This window comes from Pan troglodytes, chromosome 21, assembly GCF_028858775.2.
Source record: "Pan troglodytes isolate AG18354 chromosome 21, NHGRI_mPanTro3-v2.0_pri, whole genome shotgun sequence".
Lineage (NCBI taxonomy): Eukaryota > Metazoa > Chordata > Mammalia > Primates > Hominidae > Pan > Pan troglodytes.
In genome coordinates, this window is record NC_072419.2 from 37,906,626 (window position 1) to 37,925,743 (window position 19,118).

At 47.0% G+C, this 19,118-nt stretch overlaps 1 protein-coding gene and 1 long non-coding RNA gene across 31 annotated transcripts in view; one reads left to right on the forward strand and one right to left on the reverse strand.

The window, feature by feature from the left end:
* BCL2L1 (BCL2 like 1) overlaps positions 1-19,118 on the reverse strand; it is a 60,332-nt gene that overhangs the window by 25,142 nt on the left and 16,072 nt on the right. For 14 of the 30 annotated variants that reach the window (XR_010154187.1, XR_010154184.1, XR_010154186.1 and 11 more), the window contains exon 3: positions 525-604. The exons of the other annotated variants lie outside the window; for them this stretch is intronic. Coding sequence is in view for 9 of the 14 variants with exons in the window: in XM_054674306.1 (XP_054530281.1) it covers positions 525-604 (80 nt within the window). In the remaining 5 variants the exon portion in view is untranslated. The remainder of the gene's footprint in view (positions 1-524; positions 605-19,118) is intronic. 30 annotated transcript variants of the gene reach the window in all.
* LOC134809162 (uncharacterized) overlaps positions 1-19,118 on the forward strand; it is a 42,462-nt gene that overhangs the window by 14,458 nt on the left and 8,886 nt on the right. The window lies entirely within an intron of this gene.

Here is a 19,118-nt window from a genome sequence, read left to right on the forward strand (position 1 = left end):
GGGGAGGGGAGGGGAGGAGGAGAGGAGGGGAGGAGGAGAGGAGGGGAAGGGGAGGGGAAGGGAAGGGGAGGGGAGGGGAAGGGTAGGGGAGGAGAAGGGGAGGGGAGGGGAAGGGAAGGGGAGGGGAGGGGAAGGGGAGGGGAGGGGAGGGGAAGGGGACAGGGAGGGGAGGGGAGTGGAGAGGGAGGGGCGGGGAGAGGGAGGGGAGGGGAGAGGGAAGGGAGGGAAGGGAGGGGAGAGGGAGGGGAGAGGGAGGGGAGGGGAGAGGGAGGGGAGGGAAGGGGAGAGGGAGGGGAGGGAAGAGGGAGGGGAGGGGAGAGGGAGGGGAGGAGAGGGGAGGGGGAGGAGAGGGGAGAGGGAGGGGAGAGGAGAGGGAGGGGAGGGGAGGGGAGGTGAGAGGGAGGGGAGGGGAGGGGAGGTGAGAGGGAGGGGAGGGGAGGGGAGGTGAGAGGGAGGGGAGGGAAGAGGGAGGGAAGGAAGAAAGACAGCTGGGTGCAGTGGCTTATGCCTGTAATCCTACTAACACTTCAGGAGGCTGAGGCGGGTGGATTGCTTGAGACCAGGAGTTCGAAACCAGCCTGGGAGACATAGTGAGATCCCGTCTCTACAAAAAAAAGAAAAAAAAAGAAAGAAAGAAAGAAAATAAAAATTATCCCATGGTGGTCCTGGAAGAAACAAGGGAAGGTAGGAAACTTAATCCTAGAGGCAGTAGTAGTCAGGCTCTAGGAGAAGGGCTGGCAACGGCCTGAAAATCCCCTCCCCAGTCTTTCCTTACCACTCCCTCTCCTGTTTTCTTTAAAATCAGTCTCTTCCATGCCTGCTAAGACCACTTTATCAGGAACTCCTGAAAGTAGATGGAGACTAAATTGGCTCTGAAGAATACAAATGGCTAACAAAACGTTAAGAAAAGATGTTCTGCCAGGCGCGGTGGCGCACGCCTGTAATCCCAGCACTTTGGGAGGCTGAGGCGGGCGGATCACTTGAGGTTGGGAGTTTGAGACCACCCTGACCAACATGGAGAAATCCTGTCTCTGCTAAAAATACAAAAAATTAGCTGGGTGTGGTGGCACATGCCTGTAATCCCAGCTGCTCGGGAGGCTGAGGCAGGAGAATTGCTTGAACCCAGGAGGCAGAGGTTGCGGTGAGCTGGAGATCGCGCTATTGCACTCCAGCCTGGGCAACAAGAGCGAAACTCTGTCTCAAAAAAGAAAAAAAGAAAAGATGTGCTACCTCACAAGTAGCCCTGGAAATAGTCCTTGGATATTTTTAACTTTTTTTTCCCCCTGTGACAGGGTCTCACTCTCATCCAGGCTGGAGTGCAGTGGCATAATCATGACTCAGTGCAGCTTCAACCTCCCGGACTGAAGAGATTCTCCTATTTTAGCTTCCCAAGTAGCTAGGAAGCTAGGACTACAGGTGTGTACCACTGCAAATGACTAATTTTTTTTTTTGAGAGACACAGGGTCTCACTATGTTGTCCAGGCTGGTCTCCAACTCCTGGGCTCAAGCCATCCTTCCACCTCGGCCTCCCAAACTGCTGGGATTACAGGTGTGAATCACTGCACCTGGCCAATTTTAAACTTATTCTTATGATAATATTTAATCATGTACAAAAGTAGACAGAATAAAACGAACCCATCATTCAACTTCAACAAGTACCAACTTGGTGCCAATCTGATTTCATCTGTTCCCCAACCACTATCTCTCACTCCAGTAGTATTTTGAAGCAAATCCCACACACAGGTCAGTATGTATTTCTTTTTTTTTTTGCAGACAGAGTCTCACTCTGTTGCCCAGGCTGGAATGCAATGGCATGATCTCAGCTCACTGCAACCTCCGTCTCCTGGGTTCAAGCGATTCTCATGTCTCAGCTTCCCAAGGAGCTGGGATTACAGGCGTGCGCCATGATGCCTGGCTGTTTTGATAAACTCTCTCCCACATGCTGGCTTTGAGAATCAATTGAAAAGTTAAAAAAGAAAAAAGGAAGAAAAGCCCCAACTTTTTCCCAAAGAGGGTACCTTTGTTCATTATGAAATATTAATACAGTAGGCCAGGCACGGTGGCTCAGGCCTGTAATCCCAGCACTTTGGGAGGCCGAGGTGGGTGGCTCACCTGAGGTCAGGTATTTGAGACCAGCCTGGCCAACATGGTGAAACCTCGTCTCTACTAAAAATATAAAAAAAATTAGCCAGGCATGGTGGCATACGCCTGTAATCCCAGCTAACTTGGGAGGCTGAGGCAGGAGAATCGCTTGAATCCGGGAGGCAGAGGTTGCAGTGAGCCGAGATCATGCCATTGCACTCCAGCCTGGGCAACAGGGCGAGACTCTGTCTCCAAAAAAAAAAAAAAAAAAAAAAGAAATATTAATACAGTATATACAATAAGCTCCAGGTACAACTTAAGTCATAAATAATTCAAATTTACAGCCTTTAACACCCTATGGAGGCCAGGCATGGAGGCTCACTTGAGGTCAGGAGTTGGAGACCAGCCTGGCCAACATGTTGAAACTCCGTCTCTACTAAAAATACAAAAATTAGCTGGGTGTGGTAGTGCATGCCTGTAATTCCAGCTTCTTGAAAGGCTGAGGCAGGAGAATCATTTGAACCTGGGAGGCGGAGGTTGCAATGAGCCAAGACCGTGCCACTGTACTCCAGCCTGGGCGACAGAGCGAGACTCTATCTCAAAATAAAAAATAAAATAAAATAAAATAAAATAAAATAAAATAAAATAAACAGGCTGGGTGCGGTGGCGCCCGGCGAACAAATTAATCCCAGCTACTCAAGAGGCTGAGGCAGAAGAACTGAAAGACTATATTTGTAACATGCATAGACAAAGTATTAGTATTCAAAATATATTTAAAAAAGCCTACAAACCCATAAGAAAAAGTCAAATCAAAAGGAAACGGAGCAAGGACTTGAACATTTTACAAAGAGGAAACATGAATGGCCAACAGATGTAAGAAAAGATTCACAGCCCCACTTGTAATCTGAGAAATGCAAATTAAAACCACAAGATACCATCTCACACCCACTAGCTCCATAAAAATTTAAGTCTGACCATATCAAGTATTAACAAAGAGGTAAAGTAATGGAAAACCCATATGCTGTTGGTGGCTGTGTAAATTCACACAAACACAGGAAAACAATCTGCCATTACCTTCTGATCAAGCAATTCCACTTCTGTGTAAACCCTACAACAATGATTCTCAGCGAGGTCCCAGGACCAAGAGTGGCAGCATCAGCTGAGAAGTTGTTAGAAGTACAAATTCTGAGGGCCCCAACCCTGACATACACAATCAAACACTTTGGGGGTGGAGCCCAGCAATCTGAGGTTTAACAAACCTTCCAGGTGATTCTGATGGGCAGCTAAAGTTTGGGAACCACTGCCTGGGAGAAACTCTTGAACATGTGCATGTGCAGGAGACACAAACAGTTTTCATAACAGCATTGTCTGAAACAGCAAAAACAAGGGAACAACCCAAATAACCACTGACAGCAGAATGGATACACAGCTTGAGACATGATCATATAAATGGATACGAAAATGAACAAATTATGCTATGCAAGTAACATGGATGGATCTCAACCTTGAATGAAAAAAGGAAACTGCAGATGATAAACACAGCATAATACCTAAATGAAGTTTAAAAGAATGCACAGGCTGGGCGCAGTGGCTCACGCCTGTAATCCCAGCACTTTGGGAGGCTGAGGCAGGCAGATCACGAGGTCAGGAGTTTGAGACCAGCCTGGCCAATGTGGTGAAACCCCATCTCTACTAATAATACAAAACTTAGGGCTGGGCGCGGTGGCTCACAGCTGTAATCCCAGCACTTTGGGAGGCCGAGGCTGGTGGATCACGAGGTCAGGAGTTCAAGACCAGCCTGGCCAAGATGGTGAAACCCCATCTCTACTAAAACTACAAAAATTAGCCAGGCGCAGTGGCAGGTGCCTGTAATCCCATCTACTCGGGAGTCTGAGGCAAGAGAATCACTTTAACCCACGTGGCAGAGGTTGCAGTAAGCCAAGATCGCACCACACTGCACTACAGCCTGGGCGACAGAGTGAGACTCGGTCTTAAAAAAAAAAAATTAGTCAGGTGTGGTGGCGTGCGCCTGTAGTCCAGCTACTCGGGAGACTGAGGCAGAAGAACCGCTTGAACCCAGGAGGCGGAGGTTGCAGTGAGCTGAGGTCGCACCATAGCACTCCAGCCTGGGCGAGAAAGTGGGACCGTCTCAAAAAAAAACAAAAACAAAAACAAAAACAAAAAAAAGCATGTAGAAGAATATCCTATATTGTTTAGGAATATATACCTACATATATATAGTAAAACTTAAAAAAAAAAAAAAAAAAAGGTAGCCAGGTGTGGGGGCTCACACCTGTAATCCCAGTGCTTTGAGAAGCTGAGGTAGGAGGATCGCTTGAAGCCAGGAGTTCTAGACCAGTCCAGGCAACATAGTGAGATCCCATCTCTAAAAAATAATAATAATAATAATTAAAAAATTAGCTACTTGGCAGGCTGAGGCAGGAGGATCACTTGAGCCCAGAGGTTTGAGGCTGAAGTGAGGTATGATCATGCCACTGCACTCTAGCCTGGTTGACATGGTAAGATATCACAAAAGAAAACACAGAACTCAGGAGTATGGATGGTGGGGTAGCTGTGATTGGGGAGGGGGTACACAGGGGGCTCTAAGGTACTCACGTTTATTTTTGTTTGTTTTTAGAGACAAGGTCTCCCTCTGTTGCCCACACTGGAGAACACTGGCACGATCATAGCTTACTGCAGCCTTAAACTCCTGGGCTCAGGTGATCCCCGACTCAACCTTCTGAGTAGCTGGAGTTATAGGCGTGCACCACCACGCCCAGCTATTTTTTAATTTTAGTTTTTGTAGAGATGGTGGTCTCACTATGTTGCCCAGGCTAGTCTCAAACTTCTGGCCTCAAGCATTCCTCCTACCTCAGCCTCCCAAGTGCTGGGATTACAGGCATAAGCCATCATGCAAGGCAAACATATGTTTGATTATTAATTAATCTGGGTGATGAGTTTACAGGTGATGATTTTCCTATTTTTAAAATTGTACATATGCATTAGATATTCTCTGTTGTATTTATGATAAATTTCTTAAAAAAAAAAAAAAGTGTACTGAAACAGTGCAATACTCTGAGCCAGAACTGTAACAACTAACTCAACATATGCAGTGTCCGAAGGGTTAAGCCTGTTTCTCTGCCTGTGGGTGGGAGGGCAGGCAGCAGCTGGGGCACAGTGGGAGTTCCTGGCTCCAGCTGGCTCCAGCCTGGATCAAGCACCACGCCCAGGAACTGGCACCTGTAGGGGGGGCTTCTGGACAGGTGGCACCTGTAGCCCTTGGTGACCTGATACATGTGAGAGGCTGGGCCCAGTCAGATGGGTGGTGGGCTTCTGTCAGAGCCCCTCCATCTGGTAAGGAAGTTTGCTGGTGGCAGCTTGGAGCTGGTGAGAAGGGGAAGAGGGTCTAGGACACAGGATGGGGGTGGGGAAGGAAGTGGGTGGGCTGGGCTCAGATACCAAGGGAGGGTGGTGGGATTAGCACCTGCTGAGAATGAGATTAGGTTTCTTGGGAAGGGCTCATCTATCTAATGCTCCCCGAAAGCTGTCTCCCTGTGGCTTTTCTCTGCTGGACAGATGGTGTCTGAGCTGCCTCTTGGAGGGCGGGCTCCTTGAGGGGGTGGTGGAGGTGGAGTGCGACCTGCTGCCTGCTTTCCAGAGGACCTTGAGGCCCTGGGACTTCTTGTCTTCCAACAATAGTAATAAGGATTAGAGCTAACTCTTACTGAAGGTTTACCATATGCCAGGCATTGTCCTAAGCCCTTCATACAAATTACCCCCATTTAGTTTTCACAGCACCCAACTGCCTATCATCTAGACAGTAGGCTTACATTGAAGGAAACTAAGGCTTGGCAAAGTCAAACACTTGCTCAAACAGTAAGCAGGGCCTGGTGGTGTACCTATAATCCCAGGAAGATAGAGGCGGGAGGATCACTTGAGCCCAGGAGTTCGAGACAAGCACAGGCAACATAGTGAGACCTCATCTCAAAACAACAACAAAAACAAAACAGTAAGCAAACTAGGACTTGAATGCAGGCAGTTCAACTCCACAGCCCTAGCAGGAAATCACTATCAGCCAAGGCATCTTCCCCTTATTAAATGGCAGTAAGGACTTTCCAGTTTCTTAAGCCAAAAACCTGGACTCCTCTCTCTCTCACCTCTTATCCAGCAAACATCAGCAAATCCAGTTGGTCCAACCTTCAAATTATACTGAAGCTCTGACCACTGCTCGCCACTTCCACCACCCATCCACCCTGGTATAAACTGCTGTTATCACCCACCTGGCTTCTCACTGGTCTCCTGCTCCCGCTCTTACCCATAGAGTTTGTTCTCCACATCAGAGAGATCCTTCTAAAACCTGTCACTTCTTTGCTTAAAAATCCTCCATGCCTTTCCACTGCCCTTAAAGCAAAGTCCCATGTGGCCCTACAAGACCTGGCCCCTGGTGACGTCTCAGACCTGATTCCTACCACTGGCTTACTCTACTCTGGCCATACTGGCCACCTTGCTGTACTTTAAATATGTTGGAGAGTCTTTTTTTGTACTTGCTTTATTCATTTTTTTGAAACAAGGTCTTGCTCTGTCAGCCAGACTAGAGTGGAGGTACAGGATCATAGCTCACTGCAGCCTCAAACTCCTGGATTTAAGCCATCTTCCTGCCTCAGTGTCCCGAGTAGCTAGCTAGGACTACAGACATGCACCACTATGCCCAACTAAACTCTGGCTTTGTCGCTCTGGCTGATCTCAAACTCTCAGCATCAAGTGATCCTCCTGCCTTGGCCTCCCAAAGTGTTGGGATTATAGGCGTGAGCCACTGCATCTGGCTTTTTTTTGTTTTACGGCTTGCTGTTCTCTATGCCTACAACACTATTCCCCCATATATCCGCACAGCTCATGCCCTCACTGCATTCAGATCCAATGTCACTTTATCAGAGAGGCCTTCCTAACTACCCTACCCTTCCTTTTCCCATCCCTAATCCCTTTTCTCTGCTTTATTTTTCCCTATAGCACTAAATACTACCTCACATGTTATTTAATTTTTAGAGGTGGGTTGTCACTATGTTGCCCAGGTTGGTCTCGAACTCCTGGGCTCAAGCAATACTCCCACTTCAGCTTCCCAAAGTGCTAGAATTAAAGGCGAGAGCCACCATGCCTAGCCCTGACATGTTAATTTACTTAAAATCTGCCACCCACCTTGGAATGTGCACTGGGTGAGAATAGGGACTTTGGTTTGTTCAGACTGTATGTCCAACCTTTAGCTCAGTCCCTGATATACGACAGGAATGCAATAAATACTTGTTAATGAACAAATGAATGAATGACCAATATCCCTCAGGAAATGACTCAGACTCAAAGGGGAGTAAGGCTGCCTGAGTGTCCTTGGCTTTCACAGCCCTGATGACCTTTGGTACCCCATGGCAGTGGTCAACGTCCTTCCCTATTACGAAATGTCCTGGGTGCATAGCATCACCACTGTGTCATCTACTTGTGCCTGTACCCATGCAAACACACAGGGACACAAAGCTGGAAAAGGGCTGGTTTTGAGAAGGAGTAACCCTGGGCAGTTGAAACCCAGGTTCGGTGTACTCTAGGGCACTTACTTCTAGGTGACTGTCCTTGCCACTGCTGGCCTACCAAGGTCTCCCAGTCATATGCCCATGCACTGTATACATTTTGGCATTTATTCTCATGAATAAAGCGTCATTAGAGGCCAGACACTGCTGGCTAATGCCTGTAATCGCAGCACTTTGGGACGTCAAGGTGGGAGGACTGCTTGAGCCCAGGAGTTCGAGACCAGTCTGGACAACACAGTGAGACCTTGTCTCTACTAAAAATTTAAAAATAAGCTAGTCGGCCGGGTGTGGTGGCTCACACCTGTAATCCTAGCACTTTGGGAAGCTGAGGCGGGTGGCTCATCTGAGGTCAGGAGTTCGAGACGAGCCTGGCCAACGTGGTCAAACTCTGTCTCTACCAAAAATACAAAAATTAGCTGGGCATGGTGGTGGGTGACTGTAATCCCAGCTACTCGGGAGGCTGAGGCAGGAGAATCACTTGAACCCAGGAGGCGGAGGCTGCAGTGAGCCGAGATCAAGCCACTCCAGCCTGGGCAACAGAGCAAGACTCAATCTCAAAAAAAAAAAAAAAAAAAAATTAGCTAGGCATGATGGCATGTGCCTATATTTTAGCTTCACTATTTTCACATGTAAAATGGATGTCACAGGGCATATGGCTCCTTGGAATATTACATGAGATAACATATTTAAATCATTCAGCAGTATACTTAGCACCCATGGAATGCTCAATGGATGGTAGCTCTGTAGATCAGCTCTCAATAGAGGGACAGGCCATTAGATAAGCTTGGGGAAGGCTTCCTGGAAAAGACTGGCTTGGTACTGGACTTTGGAGCCTGGATAGAATATACATGAATGTTGGCTGGAAGGAGCCTATTCAAATGGAAGAGGGAAGAGGACAGGCTTTGGATGCTGGCAGTTTGCTGTGTAATGACTTTTTTTTTTTTTTTTTTTTTAGACGGAGTCTCGCTCTGTCACCCAGGCTGGAGTGCAGTGGCACGATCTTGACTCACTGCAACCTCCACCTCCCGGGTTCATGCCATTCTCCTGCCTCAGCCTCCCAAGTAGCTGGGACTGCAGGTGCCCGCCACCACGCCCGGCTAATTTTTTGTATTTTTAGTAGAGACGGGGTTTCACCGTGTTAGCCAGGATGGTCTCAAACTCCTGACCTCATGATCTGCCCACCTCATCCTCCCAAAGTGCTGGGATTACAGGCGTGAGCCACTGTGCCCGGCCTAACAGGTGACTTTACCTCTCAAAGTCTCAGTTTTCTTCTCTGTAGAATGTGGATACCACTAGAGCATACCTCATAAAACTGTTGGGAGGATTAATGAGGTGCTATACTGATAAGTGGAAACCACTGAACAGAATCCTCAGCATGTGCTGTTGCTGTTTTTTGTTTTTTGTTTTTTTTTTTTGAGACGGAGTCTCGCTTTGTTGCCCAGGCTGGAGTGCAGTGGCACAATCTCAGCTCACTACAATCTCCACCTCCCAGGCTCAAGCAGTTTTCCTGCCTCACCCTCCTGAGTAACTGGGATGATAGGCACACGCCATCATGCCTGGCTAATTTTTGTATTTTTAGTAGAGATGGGGTTTCACCATGTTGGCCAGGCTAGTCTTAAACTTCTGACTTCAAGTGATCTGCCTGCCTCGGCCTCCCAAAGTGCTGGGATTACAGGCGTGAACCATCGTGCCCAGCCTGGTGATCCTTTAAAAATGTATGTCGGACTGTCATTTCTTGGTTCAAAACCCTCCAATGACTCTTTTTTCTGAGACAGGATTTTGCTCTGTCGCCCAGGTTGGAGTTCTGTGAGATGTGTTCATAGCTCACTGCAGCCATGAACTCCCAGGCTCAAGTGATCCTCCCACCTTAGCCTCCTGAGTAGCCAAGATTATTGGCGTGTGCCACCATGCCTGACAAATTTTTTGTAGAGATGGAGGTCTCACTGTACTGCTCAGGCTGATGTTGAATTCCTGGGCTCAAGTGATCCTCCCACCTCAGACTCCCAAAGTTTTGGGATTACAGGCATGAGCTACTGGACCCAGTCGATTTTCCTTCTTTTTTTTTTTTGGAGACGGTCTCGCTTTGTCACCTAGGCTGGGGTATAGTGGTGTGAACATGGCTCACTGCAACCTTGACCTCCTGGACTCAAGTGTTTCTCCCATCTCAGCCTCCCGAGTAGCTGGGAATACAGGTGCAAAACACCACACCCGGCTAATTTTTGTATTTTTTTGTAGAGACAGAGTTTCGCCATGTTGCCCAGGCTGGTCTCAAACTCCTAAGCTCAAGCAATCTGCCTGCCTCAGCCTCCTAAAGTGCTCAGATTACAGGCATGAGCCACCACACCTGCCCTTTTTTGCTTTTCAATTAGTGAGTCAAGGGGAGATCTCCAATATATCTCCAATAGTGTGGTGGCTGGTCTGCTCTGAAATGTAAGCAGTTTTTTTTTGTCCCCTTGACCAGACTCTAAAAGTCTTAAGGCCAAAAAGTCCACAAATAACGTTTTGTTTACCCATCCTGCAGTGCTAGGCCTAAGCCTCGGACTTAGGCAAAGGAGATCAGAAGGGTCATATGGCTAAATGTAGGTGGACAAGAGGGAGTCGGGGAGGGCCTTCCTGTGAATCCTCCTGCCTCTCAAGGACGCTCTGTTCCCTTAGCTTGAGAAGCCTTGAGGAAAGCTTTTTCCATGAGCAAGCTTTTAAAAACCTTTTAGCTCTTTAAAAGCAGCAAGTACCATTCCAGTCATGACCCTGCAGACAGGTGGAACACCCATACTCCAGCCTCATTCTGAAGAGACTTGCAGAGCAGGAAGGAAGGGGTAATGACTTTCAGTTCCAGTAATGTATCTAGAAGCAGCAGCTGATTCAGCTAGATGATGTCACCTTCCCAAACCTCCTGACCAGCAGCTGAGATGGTAAAAGCAGGAAACAGGGGATACTCAGCTGGCTAAGTCCGAACATGCCTCTGGCAAAGGCCTACAGTAACCCCAGGCTCTGGAGGCATCCTCCTGAAGATGAGGAGAAAGAGTCCTCTCAGCTGGGAGTACAGTAGGTGTCCTTCAAGACCCTCAAACCAAGATGCTTCTCCAACTCTCCTTTTGCTAAGCAGCTTTCTGCACATCCTGAACCAACAATCCTTCATTTATTCCAAGAGTGGAGCAGGGGAAAGAAGCCTGGCTTTAGAGCCAGCCCAATCTAGGTCCAAATCCAGGATTCACCATGTAAAGCTGCAGGACCCTGGCATGCAACTTCACTTATCCAAACCTTAGTTTCTTTACTGGAAAAGAAAGTAGGGCTAATGGACCATTTACCACACAGTCTAGGTGAGGGAATTAAATGAGAAAATGCATGTAGAGTACCTGACATGGGCTAGGTGCTCAATAAATGGTAGTCACCATTATCCCATTGGATCTCTGCAGAGGAGATTTGAAAGATCACCTCCATCTATAACACAAAAGGAAACAAAGGTACCAACTAGACCCAACAGTGTCAAAGCTGAGTAACTGAGTTGGCCCATGCATATAGTTGCTTCCCTAGATATTCCATTACTCAGTTTCATTTTCTGTACAGCATTTAACCCAATCCCTGAAATAATCTTGTTTGTTTCTCAGGCTAGCTGTCTCTCCCATTAAAGTAAGAGTTCTACAAGAGCAATGTCCTTGACCTTATCTTGTTTATCTTAGCATCTTCAGCACGTAGCACAGGGCCTGGCACATAGTTGGTGCTCAATAAACATTTGCCGAATCGCCAAATGAATAGCACCTGGGATGGCCAAAAGCTAAACTGACAATGGCCCCACACTTAACTCCTCCCCTCACTATTAGTTGAAGGCTCTGGCTCCCATTTCAGAAGCTGCCATTGCCATCTGGGAATCAGCAGCCCAACCAGTGGCCAGCATGGGCATTAGTCCCTGGGCACGACCTATCTATTGGGATACCAGGGCTGCCAAGGAGGGCCTTGGAATCCTCCCCCTGGCACTTGAAGATCCTACAAACCTGGTTCTAGCTGACCTTTTTGGCTTTATTACCTAATGAAAGAGACCCCTCCACATATGCCTAAAATTTGACTGCCACTGCCCACGGGTCTCTTCTTGAGAGTTGGTCTCAGCCTGCAAATCTTAACCCACGTTGACTCTCCTACTGGGAGCTACAGCCCCTCTTTTCCCTGCTTTGTGGTAAGGCTCGGTGTAAACCTCACCTCTTCTGTGAAGTCCTTCCCTCATTTGGCATTTAGCATTTATTGTTGGCTTTTACAAGATCTCCTTTCATGTATATTATGTCTTTTCTCTCTAATTCAACTGGAAGTATCTTGAGAGCAGAACTGGGTTTCCAATGGCAATATCTCAATTAATAAACCTTCTACAGAAAAGACTCCTTGAAACAAAGTTAGCTAGGTCCAGAGAGGACTGGAGAGGGGTCTAGGCTCCTCCCTGCTGGACCAGCCCCTTTGGCAAAAAGAGGAGATCGTGTTGCCTCAATCCAGGAGCCCAGCTGATGAGGCAGGAAGGGAGCCAGCAAATCCTAGACTATTAGGTGCAGTCTGGGACAATCCCAAGGTCATCTATGTAATTAGATTTTTTTTTTTTGGAGACGGAGTCTTGCTCTGTCGCCAGGCCAGAGTGCAGTGGTGTGATCTCAGCTCACTGCAACCTCCGCCTCCTGGGTTCAAGCGATTCTCCTGCCTCAGCCTCCTGAGTAGCTGGGATTACAGGCACGCGCCACCACACCTGGCTAATTTTTTGTATTTTAGTAGAGACAGGGTTTCACCATGTTGGCCAAGACGGTCTTGATCTCCTGACCTCATGATCTGCCCACCTTGCCCTCCCAAAGTGCTGGGATTACAGGCGTGAGCCACCACGCCCGGCCTGTAATTAGATTTTTAAAAAACCATCATTTTAAATGAATCTGGGCAATATTTGGTTATAAAGAATGGCAGAAAAACTGCTCAGTTCAAAGGACTTTTGTAACATACATTTGTGTGAACTAATTTTACTTTTGGCTTGTCTTCTTACCCATATTTTCCTTTCACCCGACTCCCTTAGCTACATTAACCTTTTGGTTGTATGAATTTTCCTAAGTTGCTTCCAACTCTTTGTAAAACAGAGCAAGGTTCCAATAAAAAATAAGATTGGTCCAGTTTTCTTTTAAGTGGTACAGTGGTATATATAAAAAATGATGTTCCAAACAACTCATTATAACAATTAAGAATAAGTGGCAAAAATAATGCATGTAAATCACTGAATACAGTGCTTGGCACTTAATGAGCATTCAAAAGTAGGATGAAAGAACACTATTAATTCTCATTAGCTTCTCTTCTCTGGGCCTCAGTTTTTTCATGTCTTAGGTTTTGTTCATTTGTTTAATAATTTATTCAAAAAGTATTCACTGAATGTTTACTACCTGCAAAGAACAGCTGCAGACACTGGAGATACAATGATGAACAAACCAAACGCCCTATAATCATGGGGCTTATATTCTAATAGAAGAGACAGACAAAAACAGGTACACAAACAAAAAGAAAATTCCAGGTAGAGGTTGTTGCTATGACAAAACTACAAGAAGACTGGAGAGGGATTTAGAAATAGCATGGCTACTTTAAACTGAAGGTCAAGGAAAGTCTCTCAGAGGAGGTGACCAGCAAGCTGAACCAAATGTAGGCCTCAGAAAGGAAATACTAGGGGCAGAACATTTCAGGCAGAGAAAAGAGCAACTACAAAGGCCCTTGGGCAGGAAGAAGTTATGCCAGGATCCAGGAGCAGCAAGGAACCCATGCGGCTTGAGTGGAGTAAGGGAGAGACAGAATGATGGAGGGGCAGCCAGGACCAGATCACACAGGCCTCAGAAGTTGGTAAGAAGTCTGGGTTTTGCTGGGTGCAGTGGATCACACCTGTAATCCCAGCACTTTGGGAGGCTGAGGTGGGCAGATCACGAGGTCAGGAGTTTGAGACCAGCCTGGACATCATGGTGAAACCCCATCTCTACTAAAAATACAAAAATTAGCTGGGCGTGATGGCAGGTGCCTTTATTTTTTTATTTTTATTTTTTGAGATGGAGTTTTGCTCTTGTTGCCCAGGGTGGAGTGCAATGGTGCGATCTTGGCTCAACATAACCTCCGCCTCCCAGGTTCAAGTGATTCTCCTGCCTCAGCCTCCTGAGTAGCTGAGATTACAGGCATGTGCCACCAAGCCTGGCTAATTTTGTATTTTTAGTAGAGATGGGTTTCTCCATGTTGGTCAGGCTGGTCTCGAACCCCCAACCTCAGGTGATCCACCCGCCTCAGCCTCCCAAAGTGCTGGGATTACAGGGGTGAGCCATCGTGCCCGGCCAGTGGGCACCTTTAATCCCAGCTACTCAGGAGGTTGAGGCAGGAGAACCGCTTGAACCCGGGAGGCGGAGGTTGCAGTGAGCCGAAATGACACTGCACTCCAGCCTGGGCGACAGGGCAAGACTCCATCTCAAAAAAAAAAAAAAAAAGTCTGGGTTTTATTCTAACTACAGTGGAAGACCACTTGGAGGGTTGTAAACAAAAATGCAATAAGATCTGAACTTGGTTTTTATTTTATTAAATTTTTTGAGACAGAGTTTCGCTCTTGTTGCCCAGGCTGGAGTGCAATGGTGCAATCTTGGCTCACTGCAACCTCCACCTCCTGGGTTCAAGTGATTCTCCTGTCTCAGCCTCCCAGGTAGCTGGCATCACAGGCATGAGCCACCATGCCCGGCTAATTTTGTATTTTTAGTAGAGATGGGGTTTTACCACGTTGGTCAGGCTGGTCTCGAACTCATTACCTCAGGTGATCACCCGCCTTGGCGTCCCAATGTGCTGGGATTACAGATGTGAGCCACTGCTCCTGGCTAATTTTTTGTATTTTTAGTAGAGACGGGGTTGCATCATGTTGGCCAGGCTGGTCTCGAACTCCTGACCTCAGGTGATCCACCTGCCTTGGCCTCCCAAAATGCTGGATTACAGGTGTGAGCCACCATGCCTGGCCTGAACTTGGTGGTTGTTTTTTTTTTTTTTTTTTGAGACAAGAGTCTCACTCTGTTGCCCAGGCTGGCGTGCAGTGGTGCAATCTCGGTTCACTGCAACCTCCGCCTCCTGGGTTCAAGTGATTCTCCTGCCTCAGCCTCCCGAGTAGCTGAGAATACAGTCATGCACCACCACACCCAGCTAATTTTTAAATTTTCAGTAGAGATGGGGTTTCACCGTGTTGGCCAGGCTGGTCTGGAACTCCTGATCTCAGGTGATTTGCCTGTCTTGGCCTCCCAAAGTGCTGGGATTATAGGCATGAGCCACTGAGCCCAGCCCTGAACTTGTTTTTTTTTTTTTTTTTTTGAGACGAGTATTGCTCTGTCACCCAGGCTGGAGTGCAGTGGTGCGATCTTGGCTCATTGCAACCTCTGCCTCCCAGGTTCAAGCGATTCTCCTGCCTCAGCCTCCCAAGTAGCCGGGACTATAGGCCCATGCCACCACACCTGGCTAATTTTTGTAATTTTAGGAGAGACGGGGTTTCGCCATATTGGTCAGGCTGGTATCAAACTCCTGACCTCAGTTGATCCCCTCGGCTTGGCCTCCCAAAGTGCTGGGATTACAGGCATGAGCCACTGCACCCGGCCCTAAACCTTTTTTTTTTTTTTTTTGAGACGGAGTCTCGCTCTGTCACCTAGGCTGGAGTGCAGTGGCGCGATCTCAGCTCACTGCAACCTATGCCTCCCAGGTTCAAGCGATTCTTCTGCCTCAGCCTCCTGAGTAGCTGGGATTACAGGCGTGCACCACACCCGGCTAATTTTTGTATTTTTAGCAGAGACGGGGTTTCCACCACCTTGGCCAGGCTGGTCTTGAACTCCCAACCTGATGATCCACCCACCTCGGCCTCCCAAAGTGCTGAGATTACAGGCATGAGCCACCGCGCCCGGCCTGAACTTGGTTGTTAAAAGACCACTTTGGCTGGAGTATTGGGCAAGAGTGATTTTCTAAGGTCCCTTCCCAGCTTTTTCCCTGTCATTCTAGGCTGCCATGAACTGGTTGCCTGAGCCATAAAGACACAGTTTCTGGATTAGAGTGACTGAAGAGCTTAGAGTGGTTCCTTGCCCTTGGCCGGAGTAGGGAATCTGTGTCACCTTGTTCTGCAGGAGATGGAGGAAGTGACTCCCTCAGGGAGGGGTGGGAATCCCATTTTGGAAAACATCCTCAAACCACCTGTATTGTTTCTGCCTCCTGTGTGGAAGTTTCTGCCAATGACACAGTGCTCTCTGGAATGCACCCCCCCAACGCACACACCCAATCTTCCGTTTACACAGGCATAGCTGTACTTTGCATTCCTCCTAGGATTTAGTTCAAAGCTAGCCTACAGGAAATGGTCGATAAAGAGTTACTGATTGATTACTAAAGAAAGAGCATATTCTCAGCCATTAAGCAAATATTAATGAGTTCTATGAGTATTATGTTGGTCTCTGGGGGTGCAAGGTGATTAAATGGGTTTCTAGTCTTCACTGAGCTCAGAATTCAGTGGATAGACCAAAAACTACAGACAACTACAATGCTGGATACAATAGTTATAACAGCAACATTTACTAGGGCCTTCCTTATCCAGGTAGGACAAGTTGGCTTTGGAGCCAGACTACCTGGGTTCAAATCATGGTTTTACCACTTACTCGCTGTGCATCTTTGAACAACTTTCTTAACTTCTCTATAGGAATAATAAGAGAACCTACCTGAGTGGTACTATTTTGAGAATTCAATGAACTATCTCATATAAAACACTTAAGTGCAAGTGCTCATTGTTAAATATTACTAAAATTACCTTAATACCTGCACCATATGATCTTACATACATTCTTACAAAAGGCTCTTAAATCCTTACAAAAACCCTATGAAGTATTATTATTATCCCCATTTTTCAGATAGGGGGACTGAGGCTCAGAAATGGAAAGGAATGCACCAAAAATCTAACAGCTGATATGTAATAGAGACCAGATTCAAACTCAACTCTGTCTGATTCCAGAGCCCATACTTCCAATTAACAAAATGATCTCCTTTTCATAAAGAGCCCCAGCACAGTGCCTAACACACAGCAGAGACTTTATAAAGGGAGCTATGGTTATTATGTCATTGTCCCTGGAGTTTCCAGCTGTAGATGCTGTAGAACCCAGAGGAGGGGGCCTCTCTTTCACCCTAAAGGGATCTGAGAAGGGTTTAAAGGTGCTGGGTGCCAACTACGGGCTTTGCTTGGGAGTCCCAAAGGTTTCCCTCACTGGGGCTTGGGATACTAATATGGAACCTACACTAGCACCACTAAATCAGACCCAGAAAGTTCCCCCAGGTGTCCAAACACCTGCATGAACAAGCAGGCAGTTTCCTCTAGGTTGACTTCTTGTCTGGCCCTACACATCTCTCAGTTTCATCACTCAGCCACCAGCCCTGGGTCTCATGTATGCACCTGCTGCTTGACCCAGTCCCAGGAGACACTGAGCCTTAGAATTGGGCTCCTTCTCTGGACCTTGCCCCAAAGGCTATTTCTGAGTGACTCCCTGGGACTTCCCTGACATGGTAACCCCTAGGGCTCCAACTGAACGTGGGTGCTGTGAGCAAGGGGAAATTCTTCTGAGTAGCAGATGGAGAGTGGGTAGAACAAGAGGCAGTTGTTCTGGATCAGAGATAAGCATGGGGTGAGAACCATAGTACACTGGATTTTATGTTTAAGCAGCACTGATCCTCGATAGTTCAGAACTCCTGCACTGAAGTCCAGCCTAGGCAGGTAAGGACAACCTGGAGCCAGGCATTAATACTCACTTCTACTTCCCATCTGAGTCATATTCAGAGTCTGGCCTTGCCTGTTACTTTGACTGCAGAAGGCAACCCATGGCTAAATCAAGGCACCTCAAGCCTCATAGAGAAAAGGGAAAGACTCAGCATTTGCTGAGCTTTTACTCTGCACTAGGCAATGTGTAAGTGCACTTTACATGTACCATTAATTATTAGGAATGTTTGTTAATCCAGTCACTAAACACTCAGCCACCAAGTACTAGGCCCAGCAGTAGCTGTTAAGAGTGAATAAGACATAGTTTTTATCCTCAGTAAGCTCAGAGCACCTCGTTTAGTCTTTCTCCCAACAACCCTCTGAAATGAGTATTACTTCCACTTTACAGATCTTCAGGTTTACAGAGGGAAGTAACTTGTCCAAATTCATGAAGCCAGTTAAGTGATAAGATATTGCTTCTACTCAAAAAATGCTTGTTGACTGACTCAATGAATGAATGAATGACACAGCTATGGCTGTGACTTTAGTCAAGGAGTAGCAACAAGACCAAATATTTATAGTTCTCAAAGTGCTTTTTCATCTATCATCTCTTTGGGCCTCCCTGCTAGCCCATGAGGGAGGCAAGGCGGGTGTTATCTTTCTTCAACATATGAGGCAACAGGCAGAGCTTGGGCAAGAGGCTTGAGGCCATAGAGCAAACAAGGAGTGAGTGGGGCCATCCTGGAAAAACTCCAGAGTTCCCACAATGCCATGTTTAATCATTCAAACCCGTGTCAAGCACCTACTGTGTGCCAGGCATGCTCCTTCCCACTTTAAATACTTAACTCATTATGTCTTCCACTCAGTCAACAAACAAGGAGGACCCTGGGAAGATAAAACAAAATATGCCCCATTGCCAAACGTCTAGTCAACAACACTGGCCAAACCTCTACTGTGTACAAGGTATGACTTGGGCCTTGTAGAGGAGGTAGGGGACAAGGTTGTGAGCCAAGGCCCCAAGCTTCAGGTACCTTAAAATCTCTAAACTCTTGGTCCAAAGATATCCACATATTCTGTCAGCCTGAAAGTTCACTCCTGGAGAGTAGATCCAATAGCAATGACAACAATTTGTTTACCAGTGATTGCAATGTGACAATAACAGTAATAATAGTAGCTTGTTATACTAAGTAATTACTATATGTTGGGCTCCTTGGTAAGTGCTCCATGTATCTTTTCAACTATTTTCATGCTCTCAAGAGTGTTTCAAGAAAAGCGCTGTAGGCCGGGCATGGTGGTTCACACCTGTAATCCTAGCAGTTTGGGAGGCTGAGGCGGACAGATCACCTGAGGTCAGGAGTTCGAGACCAGCCTGATCAACATGGAGAAACCCCGTCTCTACTAAAAAAACAAAATTAGCTGGGCGTGGTGGCGCATGCCTGTAATCCCAGCTACTCGGGAGGCTGAGGCAGAAGAATCACTTGAACCTGGGAGGCAAAGGTTGTGGTGAGCCGAGGTGGCACCATTGCACTCCAGCCTGGGCAACAAGAGCGAAACTCTGTCTCAAAAAAAAAAAAAAAGGAAAAAAGAAAAGCACTGTATATTGTTACCTCTTTTCCATACATGAGGAAACTAAGGCTGGGAAAGATTAAGTATTTGCCAAGGATAACTATTAAGCAAGTGAGACTCACCAATTCAACAACAGTTTGTCAAATTTCGTACCTGACTCTTAA